At 40.2% G+C, this 26,103-nt stretch overlaps 2 protein-coding genes across 3 annotated transcripts in view; one reads left to right on the forward strand and one right to left on the reverse strand.

Annotated features, from left to right (window-relative positions):
* LOC138972788 (transmembrane protein 145-like) overlaps positions 1–9,740 on the forward strand; it is a gene marked incomplete in the record, with an annotated part of 43,181 nt that extends 33,441 nt beyond the window's left edge. Inside the window, 1 exon segment of the mRNA XM_070345456.1 lies at positions 552–9,740. Within this exon segment, the coding sequence (XP_070201557.1) occupies positions 552–953 (402 nt within the window).
* A 1,529-nt stretch (positions 9,741–11,269) lies between these two features.
* On the reverse strand, positions 11,270–24,916 carry LOC138972789 (protein BTG3-like). Of its 2 annotated transcripts, none has more exons than XM_070345458.1 (4): positions 24,846–24,916; positions 23,315–24,039; positions 21,020–21,167; positions 11,270–16,613 (listed from the first exon to the last, which is right to left on the reverse strand). In XM_070345458.1, exons 2-4 carry the CDS (start codon positions 23,623–23,625, stop codon positions 16,095–16,097), a joined length of 978 nt encoding a protein of 325 aa, XP_070201559.1. In that variant the 5' UTR covers positions 23,626–24,039; positions 24,846–24,916; the 3' UTR covers positions 11,270–16,094. The 2 variants fall into 2 exon arrangements, with proteins under 2 accessions (XP_070201559.1, XP_070201558.1); XM_070345457.1 differs by having other exon boundaries at positions 11,270–16,616.
* Positions 24,917–26,103: the final 1,187 nt, after the last annotated feature.

The following is a 26,103-nucleotide window of genomic DNA, read 5'->3' on the forward strand; positions in this document are numbered from 1 at the left end:
AAAACTGCTTCACTTAAATCTCTGCAACCCAGTCAGAATTTTCAAATGGTTCAGCGACTGGCGTAACTAGCATCACGTGTTATGTATTATAGTCGCTTAACATTGCTCATCATGAGATTATCAATTGTAGGGTCGTCTATTAGTAATTATGCGCAGATGTAGTCAAATCAGACCCTATCAGCGTTATCATTGATGTGTTTTCCTATTTTGTCTACAGAGACAGAATTAGAAATACTTGCACATTTTCTTTGTCTACGTTCAGTAAATTACAAGCATTTCAAAATACATCACTCGCGTAACATAGACACCAGAGGATGTGACATGGATTTGAATACATGTATACATGTTATATAATACAATATAATAATATCATCCGAGCTAATAATGGAACACCATGACAAAGGTCATGAGGCCGAAATATTGGTCAAAACGAGAAGGCTCGTTTGTTTCTTGTTTTCCTTATTTTTTTGTATTTGATTAAAACGCTGATCTATGCACAATAATAATAACAATGATAATAACAATAATAATGTCTACATTATCTTTTTCAGACACAACGAACCAGCCAGCTTCCTCCTTTGGCAACAAGCGCGCCAACCACATCACACCCTGCTCCAGAAAACGACGCAGAAAACTCACCTGGTTTGAATGGACATGCTGATCTACCTCCATCACCACCAGAGGAAGGAGAGGATTTCGCACTGCACGATGAAAATCCTGCACACGGCTTGCCCCCTGTGCACGGGTTACCTCCCTTGCATGGAGCCAATGGTACGTCAGCTTTACCTCCCTTGGAGGGTGTGCCGGAGAAGAAGAAAAAGAGGAAGAAGAAGAAAAAGAAACATCACTCGGAACATGAAAATCTTTCCGCTGAGCCTGAATCGACTGCTGAGCAAGATGCTGAGGAGCCTGCTGAGCGAGACTGTGATGAGCATCCCCAATCTTCTGCTTAAAGGGGAGTAAGCCAACATGTGTGATGTTGCAGGGATGAACGGTTGAAAAACACTTGTGCTGTTTTGGGGCTAAGGAGTTTCAAACTATTTTTTCATGATGTTTTGGGGCTATGGAGTTGAGTATCGGATGCTTTTTATATGTTGGGGCTGCGATTTGCAAAAAAAAATTCGGACTAAAATGTTGCATACAGATTTCATTGTCTTTCAGGGCTAAAAAGTCGCCAGTGTCTAATATGATCATTTTCTTGTATTTATTCGAAACAGAATTTATGGAGTTTATATTCAATTGAATTAATGATAATTCGTCCATTGTCAAACTGTTGATGTCCTTGGGCGGATTTTGCTGAGTAGCCAGATTTGCCAGTTGTTTGTAGACCGTAGCAGTCTGATTCGTCAAGAAAACTTGAGCCTTGCGCTGCTCCGGCACGGAGTTGGCGACCACAAACGTGCAAAATCTTGACCAGTAGTCAGGCCACAGTTCCGATGTTGCATCAAACGCAACAAAAGATGGGATTGCAGCTGCCTGTGTAGTAATGGGAAAACGTAGATTCGAAGCACTCGGATCGTCGTAGCTTTCCTCCCTGGCAGAAGCTGCGGCACCACTGAACACTTTCATCATCAACTCCATCTGGTGCATGTGTTGCTCCATATCTTCCTTGTGCTGGCGTTGCTGTTGCTCCAACTGCTCCCTTAGAAGCGTTATCAGCTGCTCTGTTTCCGTCATTTTGCAGTAATAAGTCACTCCGAATAGACAAGGGAAGTAACTGTCGGCGACGCCAGTTGTCGTGTTTTTCCTTTCGTCACTCTCAGTCGCAAAGGAGACACAACGATTTGTGTAGGTTCTGTAGATTTATTAACAGCTGGAACAACGGTGACAATATCTCTCAGCACAGTGTAAGAAAGAACAAGTGCAAGACTGGTAAAGAACAACAATACGTGTGCGCAGCCCTACTTATATAGTTAATGGACATACGAGAATATTCGGGAAACATCGACACTAATCTGGTTAGATCTACACAGTTCCATCTGTTCGATGAGCGTCTACGCTTACGTCATGAGTGACTGCGCACTAAATCAAAGTAAGTTCCATAATGTTCTTTATCCTTCCATTCGATTCCAGTGGTATCTAGCGATCTCCACAACAATTATGGTCGTTTATAGTGTTGGATATTTGAAGAAGGACAACAACAACAACATTTTTTGCTGAAATGACAGTCGTCAGCTTGGACAAAATGCATGTGCCCTGAGAGAATAAACAATGCATGAACATATGCAACACTATGTAGAAGTGATAGAACCACATAACTAGGAATGCCCACTACTTTCAATTGGTATGGTTTTCTAACTTATACACTTTATTCATGTACATAATTATGTACCGTTGAAATTGCAAGAACTATTTAACCACATGTCTACAAATATAAATATGTATTAAGCCCAACAACAAAAAATAGTCTGTTTACAGTAACATAGGCAAAAAAAATAGGGTCGGTAGGTCGGGATTTTTTAATTTAAAAAAAAAATTAAAATTCTAAAAAAAAACCATATTTTTAAGTTATTTTGCCAAAAAACAAAGACCTTTTTTTTTCTTTTTTCCCAAATGCCAAAAAAAACTAGGGTCGCGCGAAAAAATAGGGTCGGTCGGGATACCGTAAACAGACTTGTTTTTGTTTTTTGCCTAAGCAACTACGTATACTAGTTAGTACGCATCCCTGATCACAACAAGCATCCAGCCAACATTGATTATTATATACAGAATTTGGAGTAAAAAGATGCAAATATGCCAAATAAATTATAAATGTATAGTTTGCAGTAAGTACATGAAATAAAGTTGGCTGTGAAGACACAGAAAGAGAGAATACAGTAGCCAGTAGTTTTGTGCTTACCCCCTCCCTACCTTCAACTTCACCACTTCCACCCTCCACCCCAACAACCCACCCCCCACCCCCCATACTCCCATCTATTTATTCTAAGCTTTACAACTTCCAGGTCCCTTTTTTCAACTTTGTTATGTGCCTTAATCCAGGAAATCTTGCCAACTAAACAAGTGTTGGATTTCCAGATGTTTCTTTTCTTGCTCCAGTTTTTACTCTCTGACATGAAGCAGGATTGAAGGGGAACAAACCTTTGAGGTGCAAAGTTATACAGTGTAACCTCCCTTTTAAGACCCCCCCCCCCCCCCCCTTTTTTTAAGATCACACATTTCCAAAGTTTCTGTTGATAACCTCTGTAAAATTACCTCCATTTTAAGACTCCCCCCTTTTAAAGACCTAATTTTCTCAGATGTTTGGAGGTCTTAAAAGGGGGGTTCCACTGTATTGCAGATGCAGGTGCTCCATTCTTTTGACACCAAAAACCATGACAAAGCGAGGATGGTACAGAATTATATCAAGGTGTTTCTTTTGTCTTTTGACATTGCAGAGAATTATACTTTAAGACTCCACACTGTTAAGCAAATTGTGTGTCTGTATTGTGTGTGTGTTGTTGTTTTTGTGGGTTTTTTCTCTTATTAATTGCAAAGAATTATGCTTTTATAGTCCACATTTTTACGCAAATTTGGGATTTGTGTCTTTATTTTATTTTATTTAAAAAAAAATTATATTGTGTCTGTATATGGTTGCATGTGTGTGAGTTTGGCTTCTGAACAAGTATAATATTATAAAATCGATTGATGATCAATCAGAGTTTTCATTTAAATCAGTCAGTGTTCAAATACAGTACATGTACAGTAATATGAATGTTCTGATTCACTTAAACATTTCTAATGGAAAAAATTCAAATGCTGTTGTTAAAGGTTACTGGGTTCTCTATAATATATGGGTTGTACAAGGGAAAGTTGATGTATGCTTTATTCTCATTCAAATTACTTGTGCGCCTGAGACTGAACCGGCCACTGCAGACTCAGGCAGCACATGTTCTGAAAATTCCACATTGGGGACACGCCTGTGTGCCACTGTGGCATCGCAGGCATGACAGTGGAACACCTCCTCCAACACTGTCCAATCCACCAGAAACTACGAGCAGAAACATGGCCTGTGGACACACCAGTTCAGGAGAAGATCTTCGGCACCCTGCAGAGTCTTCGCTGTACTGCAAACTTCATCAGAAGTCCCGGAGTCCCTGTCTGAGCGATCGAGAAGAAGAAGACTGGTGAATAATTGTTAAAGGCACAGTCCTTTCCGTGCAAACGATTTAGCTCATCATCTCAAGTCTGGCTAGTTTTCACATGTATGGGAATGAAGACCATTCCTCCACTGGGACACATACCAAGATTCAGCAGCCTGTGTGCTTTTTGTGCAGAGTTGGATTTTCTTTATGAATTATTGTCTTAAAAGCCACCAGTGTCAATCTGTGAAATGAATTCATTAAAGAATTCCCATTCTGCACAGGAAGCAGTCAGGAGGTTGGGTTGTTTTTTTTTTTGTTGTTTTTTTTTTGGCCAAGCACATCATTGTGGGGCTTTTAATCAATAACATGCATCCGTCTACAATTTATCATCATTCATCCATCAACATTTATAATAGATATGTTTGGCAAGTATACACAACACACAGCAGTCAGGAGGTTGATTGTTGGTACAGTGGAACCCCTCTTTCAACACCCATAAATCTGCGAAAATTGGGTCTTATAAAGGAGGGAGTCTTAAAATGGGGGTGATTTTACAGAGGTTATGAACAGAAAGTCTGAGAAAACAAGGTCTTATAAAGGAGGGAGTCTTAAAATGGGGGTGATTTTACAGAGGTTATGAACAGAAAGTTTGAGAAAACAAGGTCTTAAAATGGGGGTGATTTTACAGAGGTTATGAACAGAAAGTCTGAGAAAACAAGGTCTTATAAAGGAGGGAGTCTTAAAATGGGGGTGATTTTACAGAGGTTATGAACAGAAAGTCTGAGAAAACAAGGTCTTAAAAAGGAGGGAGTCTTAAAATGGGGGTGATTTTACAGAGGCAATGAACAGAAAGTCTGAGAAAACAAGGTCTTAAAAAGGAGGGAGTCTTAAAATGGGGGTGATTTTACAGAGGCAATGAACAGAAAGTCTGAGAAAACAAGGTCTTATAAAGGAGGGAGTCTTAAAATGGGGGTGATTTTACAGAGGCAATGAACAGAAAGTCTGAGAAAACAAGGTCTTAAAAAGGAGGGAGTCTTAAAATGGGGGTGATTTTACAGAGGTTATGAACAGAAAGTCTGAGAAAACAAGGTCTTAAAAAGGAGGGAGTCTTAAATTGGGGAGTCTTAAAAGGGGGGTTCCACTGTATGTGTCAAAGTGGAGGGCTGGCCTCACCCTGTGTAAAAAGAAGCCTGGGCAAATCTGAGATAGTGAGCAGAACTGGTTTAACATAAAGGACTGTGTCTTTGATGTCTGTGCTGTGTATGTGGCAGAATGAGCTGCATATTGAAGTGTAATTCCCTTTATGCACAGGGTTGCATGCGTTACCTGTACATAGTGCTGTAACAACTAAGTATTCTTGAATAATGACCTCATCGTTGTAGTATATTGCCTAGAGCTTTCTGTTCCGTCCAGTATACTTTACACTCTAAATTTTACAGATTTTATTTATTTTTTCTGAATAAAGTTACTTAACTTTAATTAGTGGTTTTATCGTAGATTAAGCTTTCAAAAATATTATCTTACATATATTTAATGAACACGATCTCTGTGTACGCACTGATTTTTGGTGGTATTGGTGTATATAATGTGTGTGTGACCTAATATAAACAGAGAAGCTTTTTCGCATGTCCCCAATTGTATTTATGCTCATTACAACATGTAGAATTGCAAAATATATGTTGTCGTGGTGTCCCTCTGTAGATTTTAGATGAACAGTTTTAAGATCGGTGCTGTTTCTGATAAGTTATAAGCAGCATTTTAAGAACAGGTCATTTGATTTTGTGATTAATAAATTGTTCCTTTAGAAGAGACAGTCATGATGATGCAAGCACACTGGTATTCTCTTCATGCGATTATTTTTGCAAATGTCTCTAAGCTTTTCAGTTTCAAACATCTTTTATATACTTCAGAAAAATGTTTCAGTTGGTTTAGGAAGTCATGAACAAACAAGTAGTGTTTTTTTCTCATGAAATAATTTGGCAAATTTTAGTATTTGTTGGTTCCGTTCCGTCCTGTGAATTTATTGCTACTGTATTTGTACTTTCTACCGTCCAAATTTCTTAAATATTTTTTTTTATTCTGTATTTCCGTTTTACTGGTAGTGTCAGTGTCTTTGCTCAATATATGTGACTATTGTATCAGTCATTCCCTCCTTCAGTTTGTGTGATAACATTGTTTTTATAACGCTGAGAACAGTGTACAATGTACTGTAAATGCAGTCCCAACCAATGTCTAATTGTGATTTTGACCACTTTTGAACGGGTATACTTATACTTGGATGTTTGCAATCAGTATGGATTGTGTTTTTGAGCTTTTTACCTGTTCAATGTGTGTGTGCGCGCACATAATTAAGTGTGTGTGAGTAAAGGGGAGAGATAGAGAGGGAAGTCAGTGCAGCACACTGAAGTGTGTGTGTGTGCGTATGTGTGTGTGTGCGTGTGTGTGTGTGTTGTGTGTGTGTGTGTATGTAGTGGTTTGCAAATTGTGTATGTGTGTGTGTGCTTGTGGTGGTTTGCAAAATGTGTGTGTGTGTCTGTGTCTGTGTGTGTGTAGTGGTTTGCAAATTGTGTGTGTGTGTGTGTGTGTGTGTGTGTGTGTGTGTGTGTTAGTCTCTATGTGTATGTTGTGGTTTGCAAATTGTGTATGTGTGATACATCATTGTTCCTTACATTTACTGCTGATTATGATGAGGGTTTGATCATGAAATTGTGATTGTTTTGGAAATGTTAATGAACCACATGCTGTTGACTTAGACAAACCTGCTGCTGATTGGCTTCATTGTGCTTGAACTGTACTCGAGTTGTGCGTGTAATTATAAATGATAACGGTTGTTTATATAGCACTAATTACATTACACGTATATAGCTATTCTGATGGACACGTGGGGGAATTCGGGGGCTGTGATTGGATGGTCTCACACATCCCTTTTCCGATCATCAAAGCATAATGCTACGGAAGTCGGCCATTTTTGCCAATATCCAAAAGCATATTGGCAATAACAAAGACGCATGGTTCCGGTTTACCCATCTGTACCACACGATGTTTCAATCGACAACAGCATACACTGACAACTTGAAATTCTTCTCGGGAATGTTTTTCAGCTTTACAAATGTCGATAGCATACCCTTTTCTGCTAACTTCCCGATGAAACAGGACTAAACCAATTATTTTCTGTCCCTAAACACCACAAAATGCCCAAAGTCGAAAGATGTAGTACAAACAGGGGAGTAAAACGGAACAGCCGTTTTTGTGTGCCTGTGTGAGCTCAGTTGCCGACTGACACAAACTTTCGCATTCGGCTTTTCTTATCTCGTAACTCCACACTAAATACCCCACTTCCCCTCTGAAGTACAGGCATGGGAATTGTCCACCGAACGGCGGATTTCTGCCGAAATTTTTTTTTGTTCCGCCGGAAAAGCAAAAGTGTCCGCCGAAAAAATAAAGGGGGGAGGCACACAAAAAAAGCACCGGTTACTTTTGTCTTAGCGCAAAAGCCCGCGAAAACTTTGTTCACGCACTGCTACCGCCCGCCTCAGTTACTTGAACTTTGAGTGAAACAGCTCGCTGTTGATTCGCGGGCACGCTATAGGATTCGCGTTACTGGAAATTAAAAAAGAAGTCCTGATCATTATTAGTTCTGTTTAGCTCTGCCTGTGTCTGTGTCTTCTGTTGGTCTGTGGCTGGATATGCAGTATGGGAGAGACACGCACACAGATCTTGCAAGAAACTACTTGGTATGAGCCTTCAAGAATTAACAGTGTATGCACATACAGACAGTCCCTCACTGTAACTAAAGAGTAAAAGTAACAGATACGATAATATATCATGAATCATGGAAAGATAGACTTTAGTGTGAAATTAATATTTGTGATGTTGGTAGTTTGTGGATATGAACCAAACTTTGTACTTAAATGTATTAGTTTCATTTTGTGGTGTCAGTATCTACATATCGTCAGTGGCCTTCGAAGACCTCGTATTTTCAAAATCATAGTTCTGAGATAATGACAAAAGAGTGTTTTAAAAATTCAAATTCCTCTTCACCAGATTTTTGTTTGTTATAAAGCATAGGTAACAACTCGATTAATGATTCCTGGTCGTTTCTAGACAAATACAAAATTTTGGCGAGTTTAGATCAAAACGTGTAGATACGAGGTTTTCACTTTTTTGTTTTGAATTTAAGGAACAATTACGAGGTTTTCAACAGACTCGCAGGGATTCAAACAGACAATACGAGGTTTTCCCGCTAATGTCGCTAATGTCTCAACACCCAACGGCAATACGAGGTTTTTAAAATCAGGGGAAAAAGACCTTAGCAAAATAGATAGAGTTACAAACTTTTCACAGATGATAGGAAAAAAATCAAGGGACGGAACCATGCAAAAATCCGAAAATCGGGAAAATGTAAGTTACGAGGTCTTCGAAGGCCACTGACGATATGCAGTTTTGTTGACAGGCCTTGGTCTTCAGTCTTTACGCATACTTGTTTCCCTGAGGCATTGTATTGACACCAAGCGTCCAAATATGTTGCGGTCAGGACATTTTGACATATATATATATTCTGAATCCAGGACGAACTGATCTATTGTCTTCTGTGTCTGGGAACAACACTGCAAATGTTTGGTATTATGTTTGTTTTTGTGTTTTGATGTGTGTGTTAGTTCTAGGCATATTCTCATTGTTTGTTACTTTTGGAGTTCTTTTGTTTTTTAATTTCATATGTAAGTCTTTTGTACATTTGTGACCCTCCACCACGAAATGAGTCGCATGTCACCTCGCGCGGTTCTGCGCTAGGCTTAATATAAGTCCGGGGAGTGTCTGGTAACAGTGTGAGGGTCACCTTAGTCACAGGCTTATAACTCAAACTCGCTCTTTTCTAAAACGGTTTTCACCACTGGATAGAGCATAAAAAACTCTTTATGAAAATGTAAAAAATATGAAAATCATGCAAAGGTGACATGCGACTCATTCCGTAGTGGAGGGTCACATTTGTTGTTGTTGATCAATTGATTTTTAGGTGTGTTAGATGTGTTTTTGTTTTGTGTATTTTTCTCTCTCTTTGTTTTTCTCGTTCTTTCTTTGCTTGGGTTGTAGAGAAAATGAAGATGACTTTGCTTTCAGAATATTCTGGTATTTCTTTCAATTGATCACCCTTTTTAGTCAGCAACCACCAATGTTTCTATTTGATAATGTGCCATAATTATTGCTAATTGTGCTACTGGTAATCAAAAAAGACGCAAACATTCTGCATAGTGAATAAGAAAGAATTCTTGCAGGAAGCTTAATTTGATAATTGTTTAGTTTTTTTAATGTACATCAATGTGAGACTACTCAGGTAGCTGTAAATTTTAAGTTGATGTTTAGAATTCTTTTGTTTTGGACATTTGATTTTTAAATTCCTACTGCAAAATTCTTTGCAAGTTAATACACATCTTTTGTGTTTGAAAAAAAAAGCAAAACTGGTTGGCTTTACCTGTTACTCTACCTTTTAACTTGCTCTGTGCTACACAACAGTTCATGTGCCTGTACTTCTGTGACATGTATTTATGTGTACACCAAGTACATACCTAAACACTTACCATATCCAATATGTTTATTTGCAAATGTATTTGTGAAATGTGTGTGCAGCCGGTTTCAACTGTGGGTCTTTCATTGAATAAACCAAATTATGACAAATGTTTAGTTCTATCAAACTTGTTTTCCGTCCGTCCGTCCGGACGTCTCGGGTGAGTACATAGACTCACTTTTGCTTCGCATGTGAGTCAAAAAAGGAAATTTCAAATAAACCAATAAAAGACATGACTGTATTATTGATTCACGGCCAGAACTGCCATGAGGTTTTATTTTGGTCCTGTGTTTGTTTTTACCAGACACATCAAGCATCACGTGACCATCATTAGCATACTGAATTCAATTCATTCAAGAGAGGTATGCCAGATTTACACACACAGAAACACTTTGAGAACAATAACTCAGGCTTCTCAGACCAGATGTGATGGCAAATGCTGAAACAGTCTCATCTGATGAGAAATCTTGCAAATTTATACATGTCATTAATTTGATTCAGATCCAATTACGTAACATCCAAAACTAGTTGATGCAATGATTATGACCATATGCACATGAGTGACAACTCAATGAATTTGAAGTTCTGCGAGGAAACTGCTGAATAGTTTTGTCTTTGCAGGACTATGTCTGCCTAGTCAGCTTTGTCTATAATACAGCAAGCACACAACCATTTAGAAAATGCACACAATTCAACACACTAATTATCATAAACAATGGTGTATACAATTTTTTTCTTTTTTGGTGTGTGTGGGGAATAAGACCAACAATATAAACTGTCAAATAGCAAGAGTTTTGAACTGATGTACTTTTCTAAATCGTAGTGAGCTTGCAACAACTTCAAAGCCAGAACCAAATATGTTTTACAACACAAAGCAAGTCATGCAAAGACAAAACTTTGATAATTGATCAGCACCACAGAGAATGAGTTATAGCTATCACCGACACATTATAAAAGACTGTTTCTTGCAGACGATCACATCTGGTCAAAGAAGAGGGTACAGTACTATGCACCGAACATTCAGTTGGAACTAATATCCATAATTGCCATGATTAATGATAAATGTTCACTTCCACACGTGAACGCCACAATATTACAATAATTCTATAGCCATATAACAGACAGGAAACGGGCACACTGTACAAGATAAAAGTGACGCCCACAAAGGTACGTCTGCACCTGTAAAATAGTTCTAAGGGCGCATCGGCATTAAAAAAATGCTTCAAACAAGGCTACTGCTATTTGTTCTCTTTGCAGCCTACGAGAGTGACAAAATAAAGTAGGACAATTCAAGAGAAAATTAAAAAGTGGTACGCGCTAAAACCAAAAGGACAGTGGGAAGATGCAGAACGTACACACTGCAAGCCAGGTTGGTCAAATGGATTTCATATCCCCTCTCTAATCCTTTTTAATCATGAGTTTTAGTTATAAGATAACGTCCTAGTTTTTCACTGGGTTATAATAATTTAACTTCTTCCGTAAATTAATCATGTAGCGCCAGAGAAAAACAAACCAGCACAAATGCAACCAAGTAATCTATTCGTAGGCTAAGCACATTGAATGCATGAAAACTTGACTCGGACATTTTTTGTGTGTGTGTGTGTGCATTTTCATGTATTTTATTTTATTTTTGTTTTATATTGACATTTTATTTTGTGCCACCGAAATAACTGGATGATCCTGACACTTTCTGGGTTCAGACCATTGTTTTCTTCCAGCATGATGGAATGCTTGCCAATGAACAGAATCCCAGCATAGACAACTTACATACTGACCACCTAAGCCCAGCCTACACTTTGACCAGACAGTGCAAGGAATATTGACAAGGGAAGGGGTATGTGAACCCAACCAGCAACCAATGACATCCACTACAGTCAACCCCTACCCCGCTTGCAGCGTGTACTTTCTGCTACGTCCACACACAACATGACTGAATGTACCAATTCCTTTCACTTTTCAATCCCCTCGTTGGGAACACAGGGATATAAAGCTTCTCTTTCTTTTGAGACGTCGCTGCACATTTGCAACAAGGCTTGTTATCAATTCTGTTTCATACAATCATACAATCCAGCGTTCACAAAATAAGAACAGCACAGCCACCGTTTCTCCCCTATGTACAATCACAGCTGATACAAATCTTGCTCTTCTAACGTCATATCTCTACAGAAAATAAATATCTTTCCTCTGAAACCACAAAAACTGCAGATTTGACACATACAAATATTGAACTCTCGCCAACAAAACTCAACAAAACTAACAGTAACATCTCTTCGGCACCAACAAAGTGATAGGATTTTTCAAACAGGGGGGAAGGGGAAGGATACTTCAAGTTAAAAAGCAAGCTATTCATCACAGAAAGAAAGGTTAAAAACATGACGAAACATGTTATAAATCTTCCTACTTTCTCAAAAACTCAAGTAATAACTCTCAGAAACTTGCTCAATAAGTGTTCGGAACTACAGAGTCAGGAAAATAACCCAGGCTCAGGAATTCACACCATAACCAGCCAGAAGCTTTTTGCAGGCAAAAAAAATAAGTGAAAAAGTGCAGTACACAAAACTGACGCCCAAAACTCTTGATGGTGTCGTGATAGTATGAATAATACTGCCAACTTCTCCGCGAGTCTGACAAATGCAATTTGGGTTACAGGCAAACAAGACTTGATGTCTGTGGCTGCCATTGTCATTGTGCTGTTAAAATGTCCGCCAACGCTTTCCACCAGCGCGGACTCTGCTGCCTTGGAACTCTTCATGCGCACACACACGGCCGTCTCTTTCATTTCATGGTCCTTCTCATCGGTTTTTCTGGGGCACAGGGAAAGCACAATTCTCGTTGGGAGCCAAAGCGTGAGGAGGAATACATTGTTTCAGAGAGGGGATATGGGCTGGGATGAGGAGTTGCAACCAACCAAACCCACTGATAAAAAGCAACTTCAATAAATTATCAATCTGTAAAGCTACACTGAAAATGCTCGACAAAATGAATTGTTCATGTTAGACCAACTGGTTTGGGAAAAAGATCAGCCTACACTGAAAATGCTCGACAAAATGAAATGTGTACGTCAAGCCAACTCATTAGAGATGTAAACAAGGCTCTCTCCCCTCTTAGCATTGGCAAGCCCAGATTAAAATGCTGATGAAATGACATAGGGTGAAGCATGTTCGTCAATGCCTTTCTCACACAATGCAGCCAACACATGTCCATCTTACGTATATTCTTTCTTCTATTACAATCAGGAAAAGCTGATGACGTTGCGCTGACTGATGAAATGCCAGCCGCTTGCAAAAACAGTTGACATACTTGATCCGGCGACAGGCATACACTGATGACAATATATTGATAGCCAGCACTACACAGGCACTGACAGATCGTATCACGCTGTTGCCATTGCAAAAGGTGGGACAAAACAAACTTGGTTTACATCAGGTGGATTTCATAGATACGTTTGCAATCAAATATCATGTTCTTGTTCACATGCCAGAGCATTCCTCTCTCCAAAAATCCTTACAAGCACATCTGATCGTCAAAACATCTGCTCTTCATCAATTCAAAAAGTCTCTTTTCACAAACCCACATGGTATGAAACTTTCACTTTCAGATAACTTTCACAACCAAGGGGATTGGAAATTGAAAGAAATTCATACAATCACAAAGAATCAAATCAAATCAATACATGTCACTGTGCTGCCATTATCAAAAGATGGCAAAAATGAGCCTGGTCCAAAACACACCACTGCAAACACTACACGTTCTACGTACCGACAGATCAAGGTGCCAGGGAAAAAACACAGAAACCAATAACACTCGGACCCAGTGCCTTTTCCCTGCACAAACACGGCCCTATTTCAGTGTTTGCATTCAAAGGTCAAACCAAAAGCAGGCATGGGAATTGAAAATTGTAAAAAACGCTGAAAATTTATAAGCGCCTAGCTTTACTGGGGAGGCCCCCCCGGAAAAAAAATTCTCCAAAAAACCCAGAGGGTGCAATCTGGTGTCATCTGAGCTCCAAGTTTGCCATTAAATTCTGTTTTTAGAATCAGAGTTTTTAGTACCAATTTTTGCTTTTTGGAAGAAAAAAAATATATACATGTATTATATGGTTTAAATTTGTTACGAAATTGATCTGTTGAGACAAACAGGAAAATGTAACTTGTAACACAATCTGTGCAATCTGGTTTACTTTCAAACGTAAAACTTCAAGTAACTGAGGCGGGCGGTAGCGAACAAAGTACGGACAGTTTTCGCGGGCTTTTGCGCAAAGGCAAGTAACCGGTGCTTTTTTTGTGTGCCTCCCCCCTTTATTTTCTGGGCGGACACTTTCGCTTTTTCGGGGAACAAAAATATAATTCGGCGGACAATTCCCATGCCTGCAAAAGGTTGGAGAAAAGAGAATTACAGCAGACTTCTTGGAAAAATAAAGACAAAAAACAAAATGGTTGTCCAATTTTCAACCACTGACACTTATGCGTAGGAGCAAAAAACGAATCTTACAGATCCATCAAAACGCTTTCACAAGTACCAAAAACGGCAGCTCATCTGACTACCAAAAGTAAAATTACACTCAGAAAGTGTATGGAACACCAAGCCAGTACATAAATCTGACTTCAAGTCTGCTCTTCTTGAAAAACAATCATCAAACTTTCTGCAAAGGCATGCACAAAAACGAGGAAGCCGGACCATCAAACTAAGTACAAGAGTTGGTATGTCTGACAAATAAAATGTACAAGCCAAGATACTTCAAAATCTTCCGTAAAGATTGGTGTTCAGTATTGGTTTTGGCTATCATGAAAATGTAACAGAGTGAAAACAAAATCTTGGCATAGCACGAAACACAGCTCGTGTAACAGGGTGGGGGTACAAGAGGAGAACAGACTATGAAAATCTGTATCCCGAGGACCTGACCATTTCCCAAATTCAAATCACATTGTGATCGTGGGTCTTCAGTCAAACCTAAACTTTTCTTCTAAACTCGCTTTCAATCAACCAGTCCCTCTGACCGAGTCTTGCAAAATGTGAAATGACGGTAAAACATTCACTTACATGTATACACGTCTGCATAATTTAAGAGCATGATCCGGTCTGCTGCCTCTTCCAAGGTACTGGCTCACACACATTTCAAACAAGGTGATAGAAAATATAACACACAGCTCACTGGATATAACTTACATTTATCATTACAATGAGACTGTTCTTGCGGTGTTGGCAACGTTAAAGCAGCAAGAAACAAGAAAGCCTGGCAGTTTGGAAAACATTATCAATACAATACATAAACCTTTTTATAATTTTTTTTTCTTCTTCCGAAATGAGGTTTACCTGCTTGAAACTGTACTAAATGATACCGAAGAAGATTGATTCGTAAGGCTTTACGATCAAGATACCAGAAATATTGTATGGGGAAACAAGAAGGGCAAAGCCCATACGACTCACATGCTTGACCTCGACCTTTAGGGTAACTAAACCTAGCAATGACATCATACACTAAGAACTGCTTTACACATTTTTCCTACCAAAATACATGTGACCTTGACCCAAGGTCAAGGTCATCCAAGGTCATGCAACACAAAGCTGTTCATTCAAGACATAGGAAGTACAATGGTGCTTATTGGCTCTTTCTACCATGAGATATGGTCACTTTTAGTGGTTCACTACCTTATTTTGGTCACATTTCATAAGGGTCAAAGTGACCTTGACCTTGATCATATGTGACCAAATGTGTCTCATGATGAAAGCATAACATGTGCCCCACATAATTTTTAAGTTTGAAACAGTTATCTTCCATAGTTCAGGGTCAAGGTCACTTCAAAATATGTATACAATCCAACTTTGAAGAGCTCCTGTGACCTTGACCTTGAAGCAAGGTAAACCAAACTGGTATCAAAAGATGGGGCTTACTTTGCCCTATATATCATATGTAGGTGAGGTATTCAATCTCAAAAACTTCAGAGAAAATGGGAAAAATGTGAAAAATAGCTGTTTTTTAGGCAACATTTATGGCCCCTGCGACCTTGACCTTGAAGCAAGGTCAAGATGCTATGTATGTTTTTTGGGGCCTTGCCATCATACACCATCTTGCCAAATTTGGTACTGATAGACTGAATAGTGTCCAAGAAATATCCAACGTTAAAGTTTTCCGGACGTCCGGACGTCCGGACGTCCGGACGGACGGACGACTCGGGTGAGTACATAGACTCACTTTTGCTTCGCATGTGAGTCAAAAACCAGTGGACAGAAATGGGGGAAATCAATGCAATATATATCTAGATAGACCAAAAACACACAGAAGATGTATCAGCGATAATTCTGCAAGGGTAGTGCAAAAATAACACTTCTACACCAAGCTGAAGAGATAAAAGAAAAACAAAAACCAGCATCATTCTATTGGCATAAAATGAAGGGATAGATCTGATTCAACAGGAATAGATTATAAAAGCAAAAACTCATGACAGCAAATAGAGTCTCACACAGCACAATTACTTGGCTTCTTTACCGGACCCTGAAATCTGCTGCTGTTGTTGCTGCTGCTTGGACCCCTTAACCCAGTGGTAGCGGTCGCCGTTCCAGTTGGTGCCGTTGGGCGTGCTGCCGTTGGTGTTGTGGTTGTTGTTGTGATTATGGTTGAAGGTGGTCCCCTCGCCGTTGTGCTGCTGCTGGTGGTGATGGTTGTGACGCGAGCCTCTCCCCGTCCCGCTTCCACCACCCCCGCCGCTCTTGCGAAAGTTGCCTCCCTTGCCGCTGCCCTTTCTGGGGGTGGTGTTGACGGCGGAAGAGAGGAAGGAGGGCTGGAACTGGGGTGGGGAGGAGGGGGAGGTGAAGGGAGGGGGAGGGGTGGAGAAACCGTCGCCCGCAGCGCCGTACAGGAGGAAGTTGGAGCCCGGGTGGTGGTGATGGGGGTGGAAGGCGTCGTAGTAGAGGGGCGGGCTGCCGGAGGGGTAGTGTTGTCCGTTGCGCTCGTACTGGTAGATATCCATCACCATGGAGGGCTGGACCATCTGCTGGGTTCACAAAAATGTATTCAATTTAAATGTCATGTACAATCATAATCAAACAACTAAGACACCAACTACAGACCTGTTTACCCCCATAAGTGTTTTGGACTAATGCTCAGCCCCAAAAATAGTAATCCTGGCACAAAAATAGTAATCATCCAGCATTCGTCGCCAATTACAACGTCGCGGCACATGACAACTGTGTCTGCGAAACGCAATCATGCACATATATCCATCATTTACAAACAAAACACATCAGTCAGTTTTTGTAGTCATCATAATTTCAAAGAAGATCACATCAAAAGCACATGCATCACTGATTCTTTTTCTTTCAGTGTGTCAAGCGCTTCTCTACTGTACTTGCGCTTGCCGAATGAGTGAGGGCGAGACTTCACCACTAGAATAAGGCTCTCCAGCGTCTCATCAGACAGACATGATCTCTGGTCAGTCCTGTGCTTTTTTACCCCATTTTGCCATTGAAAAAAACAATGCCAAACATGTGATATGATTAAAAAAAAAAAAAAAAAAAATTTTTTTATTTTTTTTTTAATTTTTGGCTCACGTAAGTGTAGCCTATGCGATCGTAACTTTGTCTGTCTGTGCGTGCGTGCGTGCGTGCGTGCGTCTGTGCGTGTGTATGTCTGTGGTAGAAACTCTAACATTTGAAGACGTCACATTACATTGACGTCACATTATGACGTAAGAGGGTTAGACGTCACGCGAAGGAAGTACTGACAGTCTCGGTCATTATTATTTTGAGCGCGCCGAGACTAGTTGGCAGTCGTGTCCTTGTAAGTAGGCTGGCTACATGCAGACAGACAGATCTAGATCTAGTGTCTCGCTTTCTTGCACAGTTTCACCTATGCTCTTTCTGTGTGTGTGTGTGTGTGTGTGTGTGTGACGGAGTGATTGAGTTTGTGTTACTGTTTGTCGATTTCTTACGTGAGCCTTGATGGCTTCGCCTCTTGTTATTTATGAAAATCGTAGTCTTGACACGGATAGCGGAATGGCGTATTTTTTGCAGAAAATCGTAATAAATTACGCCAAAATCGTAAGGGTAAACAGGTCTGCAACTACAGGCATGGGAATTGAAAAAAGTAAAAAAGGCTGAAAATGTGTAAGTAATAGCAAAGTCGACGACGCGAAGCGCCTAGCACCGGAATTGTTTTTCTCCAAAGAACCCAAATGGTGCAATTTGGTGTCATCTGAGCTCCAAGTTTGCCATTAAATTCAGTTTTTAGAACCATTTTTGCCTCCCCCATTTATTTTTTCGGCGGACACTTTTGCTTTTTCGGCGGAACAAAACAAAAAAATCGGCGGAAATTTGCCTTTCGGCGGACAATTCCCATGCCTGCAACTAATTCAAAAGCCGAACAAACCACTTCCAAGGACATGCTATTTGCTAGACAAGCAAAGCACCAAGGAAAAAGTACAACAAATATAACAGGAACAACAAACAGGTTAGAGAACTAGGACTACTAAGACAACAGAACAAGAAGGATACAGCAAGCGTGTTAATATTTTTACACATGTATCAGACGTAAGGAGTGATTTGTATTAAATACAATAAAAACAGATATTAACTATTAATACTATTCATCCCATTCTTCAATCAATCTTTACTGTAAGGTAATTTTAGTCAGATAAAGCACACGTGCTAACAGGGCAATCACATTGGAAAATTAACTTTTATGTGCAAAATTCTCTCACTCCATACAACGCCTTTTTTCCTTCAAGTTTAAACAACAGGAAACCAATCACTGAATCAGAGTCAACTATTCACTGCTGCCTCGATCACTCGCATGCAGCAATAGCTGAAGAAATGTGCTTTGGCAAAACACGGGTGGTCAGGGATCATTGCAACAGTGAATAGAGTTGTTCTCCCTAGTTGGTGACTGTGAGGTGTGGTATGTGAAAACAGCAATAACTCTGCAGAAGCATATGTTTTGACAAGTTTTAACTATGTGTTGTGTTTGTCGATTGTGAAAGAACCACCATGAGCAACCCACTGCCCCAAATTGGAAAAATTATATTTGCAAATTAAAAAATTCTAACGAAAAACCCCTCAAAATGGCGTCCGAAAATGGGAATGCCGACCCCACTCACTTTCCAAGCTTGCTTGTTGAAAATTGAATGGTGCCCGTTGAACGATTATAACATTCAGCCACAGATAATAGCTTCATAGAAAGATTCAAACTCAAATTAAGTGATTTTGCTTTGTGTAATCGATAAACGGCGACCACAAACTTTTGCTAACGTGCGTTGCCCATGGTGTCACAGCCAACCTCTCGAACACGGACGCATTTTGTTTGGTTTAGCAGACGACAAATGTTGTCAGCAGACATGCAAATGAACTTGCCATGCTTTGGATATCAGTATCAATTTGTAAATGGAATGCTCAAGCGTGTAATAAATATCCTGTACGGGTATTTCATTTCAGCGTCACATATGAAACGCAACATGTTAGCAGTTTTCAAACGCGATTTACACAAACTTGGACAAAAATCTAGGTCAACATTTTATCAACACCGGAACTGACTCGTGAAGAACACACATTTCTGTGACGTTTTGAGCAAATTCAAATCGAAACTAGTCACGTGAAGAAGAAACAACACGTGGTGTCACAATATTATGGGATGGTTTTTTACCGGAAACGCACGTGTATAATTTTCAAGGAGGTTCGCGAGGTCCGCGCAACTTTCAAAGTTTGGTCAGTAAATGTACTTTATTTCTACTTTATATTAATACATGTTCCAGTCCCATTGCTCAGCGTTTGTTGGACTTAGTTTCACACATTTGGCATGTAGAATATCTATGATGATTAAAGAATACATGACATCGAGTCAAAGAGCCTGTGGTGTTACATGAAACGCAATGTCTTCGTACACTGAGAAAAGCAATTAACACACTTCCAATCGAACTCATTGTCACTAAATTAGTAAATATAATAAAGAACTTGCATTCTGAGAATAATTATGTAGCCTGTTGTGAAACTAAATGAAAGAAAGTTAGATTGATGATTAGTTGCTAACGTACCATTAATCTCAGTGTGACGCCAAAACTGTTGTTAATTATCTACAATTAACTGTAGTCAAAACCCAAGCAGCAAAATAATTTTCTACATGCTGTGCTATAGTGCAAGGGTCATTAGCAAACATGCTGTGGTGTTAAGGGAATGCTGGTCCTTGTCTTAACTGTGTCTATGGTATTGTCAGCACCTCTCTTTAACAGCGTTACGGTGTCACAGTAAACGCCTCGCCCCACACCCAAAACCTTAATCGCTTTTTTATTTCCTATATGTCTAATGAACATTGTTTATCAAGGACTTCAACAACAGGTATAGTTTGTTTCAAGAACAAAAGGCATTTTAACCATAATAACAGAAAGGTGTCACAGTGTAACGCTGTCATCGGTGGGCGAGTAGTGCACTTTAATCCCACATTTGTGAAGATCCATGCCAGGTACTGCTATTTTGAAAAGCTTTCCATAATCTGCAACATCGGGGCTCTTGAAAAATAACTAAAAACAGACAACTCCAGACAATTGAACATTGGTTCCACTTTCCTGGTTTTGGTAACCAAGAGGGGAGAACAACTCAATAGAGCTCTCCGATTTGCATATTTTCTACAAAAAAAGGAGCCATAATTATCGAGCGCACAATGCACATCACGGACCTTTTTTCTCCACCACACACTTGAAATGACTCAGTCTAACTAGTAACTGTTTACATAATGATACAAAGGGGCCAAACTCTTTCAACAGCTAATACATTTATGTAAAAACATTGTCTACTACACAGAGGCAGTATGGTTCGACAACACACCTCAGTCCAATAGATGATTTTCGAAAATAACTCTGTCAGGATTATCAGCAGTCTGGAGGAGTAGGAGCCCCTGAATCTGCAGACAGGGTTTTCACAACATCCGATGATCTCTTCATGTATCCCATGATCGGGACAAAGAACCAACTCCGATGTGTATAATGTAGCGCACCAAAATCAGCATTCACGAGTTCATCGGAGTTCAGAATTGTTGTAGAAAGGATCTCTGGCACGTATCGCAACGTGTCTTGATTGAGGTCACGTGGGTTTGGCTTAAGGTCATGTGGTTTGAGGAAAACACACGTGCTTATCAAACAGCAAGCCATCCTTGCCGATTCAGGGCTCTGATAATTACATTTTTGAAAAAAAAATGTTATTATATCTAGCGCATGCTGCATAGCATACAAATCGGAGTTGGTTCTTTGTCCCGAACCTGTCGGAGGCGTGGAGAGTGCACCGGACCTGTCTGCAGTTTTAGGGGCTCCTACTCATCCAGACCGCTGAAAATCCTGACAGTTATTTCCGAAAAACATCTAATAAGGACAGCCTTTATGCTAAAGCGTGACACACACTCTGATTAGATGGGTACCTGCTTGTTGGTGTGCTGGATGGAGATGTGCTGCTGGCGGGTGTACACAGCCTTGGCCGTCTCCAGCAGCTCCTCCACGTCGATGGAGTTGGACTTGTTGTCCTTGTCCTTCAGCACCGTGCAGTACGTCGCCTTCAGGTCACCGAACCTGCAACATTAACTTTTATTTGTCACAAACACACTTACAGCTACCTAGTTTACCAAACCTAAAACATTAACTTCTCTTTGTCGCACATACTAACAGCTACAGCACTGTGCAGTACGACCCCCTCAGGTCACAAAACCTGAAACACACACTACTCTCTGTCACACACACTAACAACTACAAGACTGTGCAGTACGACCCCTTCGGGTCACCGAACCTCAAACACACACTTCATTTTGTCACACACTAACAACTACAAGACTGTGCAGTACGGCCCCTTCAGGTCACCAAACCTGAAACACACACTTCTTTCTGTCACACAAACTACAAGACTGTCCAGTACGACCACATCAGGTCACAAAACCTGAAACACACACTACTCTCTGTCACACACACTAACAACTACAAGACTGTGCAGTACGACCCCTTCAGGTCACCGAACCTCAAACACACACTTCATTTTGTCACACACTAACAACTACAAGACTGTGGCTGTGCAGTACGACCCCTTCAGGTCACCAAACCTGAAACACACACTTCTTTCTGTCACACACACTAACTACAAGACTGTGCAGTACGACCCCCTCAGGTCACCAAACCTGAAACACACACTTCTCTTTGTCACACACACTAACAACTACAAGACTGTGCAGTACGACCCCCTCAGGTCACCAAACCTGAAACACACACTTCTCTTTGTCACACACACTAACAACTACAAGACTGTGCAGTACGACCCCCTCAGGTCACCAAACCTGAAACACACACTTCTCTTTGTCACACACACTAACAACTACAAGACAGTGCAGTACGACCCCTTCAGATCACCGAACCTCAAACACACACTTCATTTTGTCACACACACTAACATCTACAAGACCGTGCAGTACGACCCCCTCAGGTCACCAAACCTCAAACACACACTTCTCTTTGTCACACACACTAACAACTACAAGACTGTGCAGCACGACCCCTTCAGATCACCGAACTTCAAACACACACTTCATTTTGTCACACACACTAACTACAGCACCATGCAGTACGACCCCCTCAGGTCACCAAACCTGAAACACACACGTCTATTTGTCATATGATCACTTTCAGCTACAGTAACCTTCAGGTCGCCAAACCTGAAACATACACTACTCTCTGTCGGTTACACACACTAACTACAAGACTGTGCAGTACGACCCCCCCTCAGGTCACCAAACTTGAAACACACACTACTCTCTGTCACACACACCAACAACTACAAGACTGTGCAGTACGACCCCCTCAGGCCACCAAACCTGAAACACACACTTCTCTTTGTCACACACACTATCATAGTAACAAGACTGTGCAGTACGACCCCCTCAGGTCACCAAACCTGAAACACACACTTCTCTTTGTCACACACACCAACAACTACAAGACTGTGCAGTACGACCCCCTCAGGCCACCAAACCTGAAACACACACTTCTCTTTGTCACACACACTAACAAGACCGTGCAGTACGACCCTCTCGGGTCACCAAACCTGAAACACACACTTCTCTTTGTCACATGCATACCGCACACATACAGCAACCTTACTCCGATATAATGGCCATGGAACTGGAAGAAAAGACATCAAACAGAAAAAATAGAATGAGACCTTTAAATACAGAGAAAAGTCAAGCGTAAAACTAAAAGAATTGAAACTATATCAGTATATGTCTCAGGAAAAGGATTTATCGTCTTTGCCTTTGGCAATTCCTTTAGCTCCAACGTTATTGGCGCTGCACAGTTTCAACTACACTGTCTCATTAGATTCCAAATAAGTCTAACTGAGTGCCGAAACCCCACAATCACCTTTGGAGGCAAAGTCCAATCAAACAGAATTGAGAATTTTAGAGCTTATTTCTAAGCCCTGTAAAAACTGTTATGCATTCGCAAAGGAATCCATGAACTGTTCATGACATACAGAGAGACAAAAGCCGCCAGACCCCATCACAAACAGAACTCTACAATCCACAGGTGTTGCCTTGTGAGCTATAAATAGCTCGCAACTTCTAAGGCGAACAACTCTGCAGAGTCTGCTGTGAAGGGCGACGGTAGTCTCCCTGTCACATAAGGATGAGGGGTTGAAATGGGTCGACAGTCTGAGCACTACTCACAAAACCACTCACCTGCAAGACACATCTTTAGGGTCCACCCATAGGGTAAACTCCATGGGGATGAAGAAGTTGTCATAGTTGAAGGCGCTGTCTAGAGCCGCTTGCTCTAGGACAGGATCCAACGGCTCCGACGGATGCATGCGAATGCTGCGATACCCCTGGCCTTTGCCCGGAATCTCCACATGCCAGTGATTTTGGAAACGCTTCTCCAGAAGCTTGGACAGGCAGGACTTGAATTCGCCCAGGTGACTAATGGCACCATTGGAGGCGATAATGACCCTTCCAAAGAAGTGCACCGCCGCGTCGATTTCGTCACGCATCATGACGTGATGCTGATTGATCTACTTTTCTTGTCCTTTTTAAGGAGAAATATGCACACCGCACAACAGCAAAAATCAAGCTTTGCTCACACTATAAAAACAAAGGAATAAAATGATTAAAATCTTCGCTACTCATGAAACACAGGAAAAGGAAATAATCAAGAAAGTGTCGGAGTGCTACGTTGCCCTGCCTCTGCTGTCTTCATAGGTCCACACTTTCTTATAAAGCATCCAACACGATTCTTGCTGCGTGATCTCAATGTCCTCTTCCACCGATTCTGCCACCAGCTCTTCGCTCATGCTGCGCTGATCGGTAATCGGCTCAGAACTACAGCGCACAATCCGTACGCTGGCCACCTTCCGGCTGTCTCACTGTAGAAAGGGGTGCACACTCCTGTCGCTGCAATCCTCCGCTTCCTGTCACAAATGTAAGTTCTCATCACTATTCAACCCTTATTTGTGTTTGACCAAATGCTACTATTCAGATTTAACTTATTTTTCTTCTCCATAGAAATAAATTGATAGTGCTAGTGATAGAGGCAGTGATAGTACAGTAATAATAAGTATACAGATAAAAAGTGTTATCACTGAATCAGTAATCACTCTAATATTAAACATATCATTTCAGAACAAAAAATGTAGGTTATTATTGTCAAAAACAAAACGTTACACTACAAGTACAATTCTTGTTTTGTTTTAAAACTTTGAATTTAAGTTCAAATTTCGTTTAATCAACCTAACCTTAGAAAATAATTGATTAAGCCCAGAACCATGTTGACACTTTTCAGAGTCCCGTTAGACTTTTCAACAAAACCACTGTGCACTATAAACGACCCAACGGAGGAGTTCTTTGTCTGCGAGCCAATCCAACCCAGATCGTTCCTTACACTACACAGACGCTATACACGCTTTAAACCACAACACTAAGGACGGGTTCTAATTTGATGAAGGTTTCTGCGGTATTTAGAGTTAGATCACTCCGGAAATGAGAATTCTGATGACTAAAACGCGATGATGACTAAAATGATGAAAAGCGCACCAAAAATGCGCAGTATTTCGGTGGCTCCCCCCATTCCAGTTTGCCTTCATTTTCCTCCTCACTTACAACATATTAATGCTCAACTGAAAGACCATGATGTAGCTAATGAATTGATGTAACCATAGGACGACTGTAATTGCTGAAATTTACAAAAAAAGGGATAAAATAACACCAAAATATTTACCTTCAACGAACCTCCCGAGCCTTCGCGAATGTTTTCCTGTCCGTCCATCCAATCAGAACCCTCGAAAGAAAATGCAACGCCATCTATTGACCGGAAAAAGGAAATTGTTTCCCCTTGTTTTAGGAGGTCCGCGAAAGCTCTGCGGATACTGACTCAAAGCTTCTATCTCAGCGCTCTCTCTCTCTCTCTCTCTCTCTCTCTCTGAACCGTATATTTTTGTATATTTTGGGTAATCTTTGCGTTTGAGTGCAGATCTTTGTGATGAGGCCGTTATCTTTCAAAAATTGACTTTTTCATTATATTGTTTCTCAGAAGAAGACGTTTAATTCACTGTAGCATAAGTGTTTGACAAGATAGATGAACAAAAACTGTCAGGCTGCAAGGCATTAAGTGCTAGACCTGAGCTCACTGAAAACACAAGACAAACTTACACACTGTCAGGGCTACAGCAGAACTTCGTTTCATTTTTTTTTAAAAAGAACACATAAGCTTACTGTAAAAGTATTTAAAAACTGTGCTAGTCTGGATCATAGTCTTATTTTAAAGATATATACTTCCTTTTACATGTACAGTTTCCTTAATTTATCATATTAATTGCAATTGTCTGCCTTGATTTACTAGTTATATATGTGTGATAAATTCTGCGAAAAAAGATTTCCACTTCAAAGCCAGTGCAATCTAGAAAATTAGGTAGACAACGCGTGAAGAGACCTTTATTCCTTATTTATTTTTATTTGTTGGAGAATATATCACCATGCAGTTTTACTGTTAAAAAAAACACCACAAAAATATTAATTATCCCCCTTGAACAAACACTTTTTTCCAACAATTTGTTTTCTTTTAGGGGTATTAATACAAATTATTGCAAACAGTCTTGCATATATATGTACAATTTAATCAAAAAATGTTGTTTTAAGTTATCTGATAAGTGACAAATAAAAAATAGAACAGATCCTGGAACTGCGCACAAGCTGGTAGGCTTGAACTCAAAAGTCGCATCCACTGTCTCTGAAGAAAAGTTAAACACTTTTGCTTTCAATTATATTGAAACAAAACAAAAAACAATATGATCTGTATTCATTTACAGTGTCACCTACGCAAATAAAAAATCATGATATGCAACTTATTGAGGGCGATGTGCGGGTATGTTGTTAGTGGGCTATTTCCACAGTTCATGTATCATAAATCACAATTATTTAAGTCAGGCGCTAATTAAAAACTCAGTTTACTTTGTGGGATACTGCGGTGTGTTTTCTGA

The sequence above is a fragment of the Littorina saxatilis genome, linkage group LG8 (assembly GCF_037325665.1).
Source record: "Littorina saxatilis isolate snail1 linkage group LG8, US_GU_Lsax_2.0, whole genome shotgun sequence".
Lineage (NCBI taxonomy): Eukaryota > Metazoa > Mollusca > Gastropoda > Littorinimorpha > Littorinidae > Littorina > Littorina saxatilis.

Coding starts and splice junctions, on each gene's coding strand:
- LOC138972789 (XM_070345457.1), bottom strand. CDS start 23,625: ATGATGCGTGACGAAATCGACGCGGCGGTGCACTTCTTTGGAAGGGTC. Junction 21,168..23,314: donor CCTAAAGATGTGTCTTGCAG/GTGAGTGGTTTT, acceptor TTAATGTTGCAG/GTTCGGTGACCTGAAGGCGA. Junction 16,617..21,019: donor TCCAGCACACCAACAAGCAG/GTACCCATCTAA, acceptor TTGTGAACCCAG/CAGATGGTCCAGCCCTCCAT.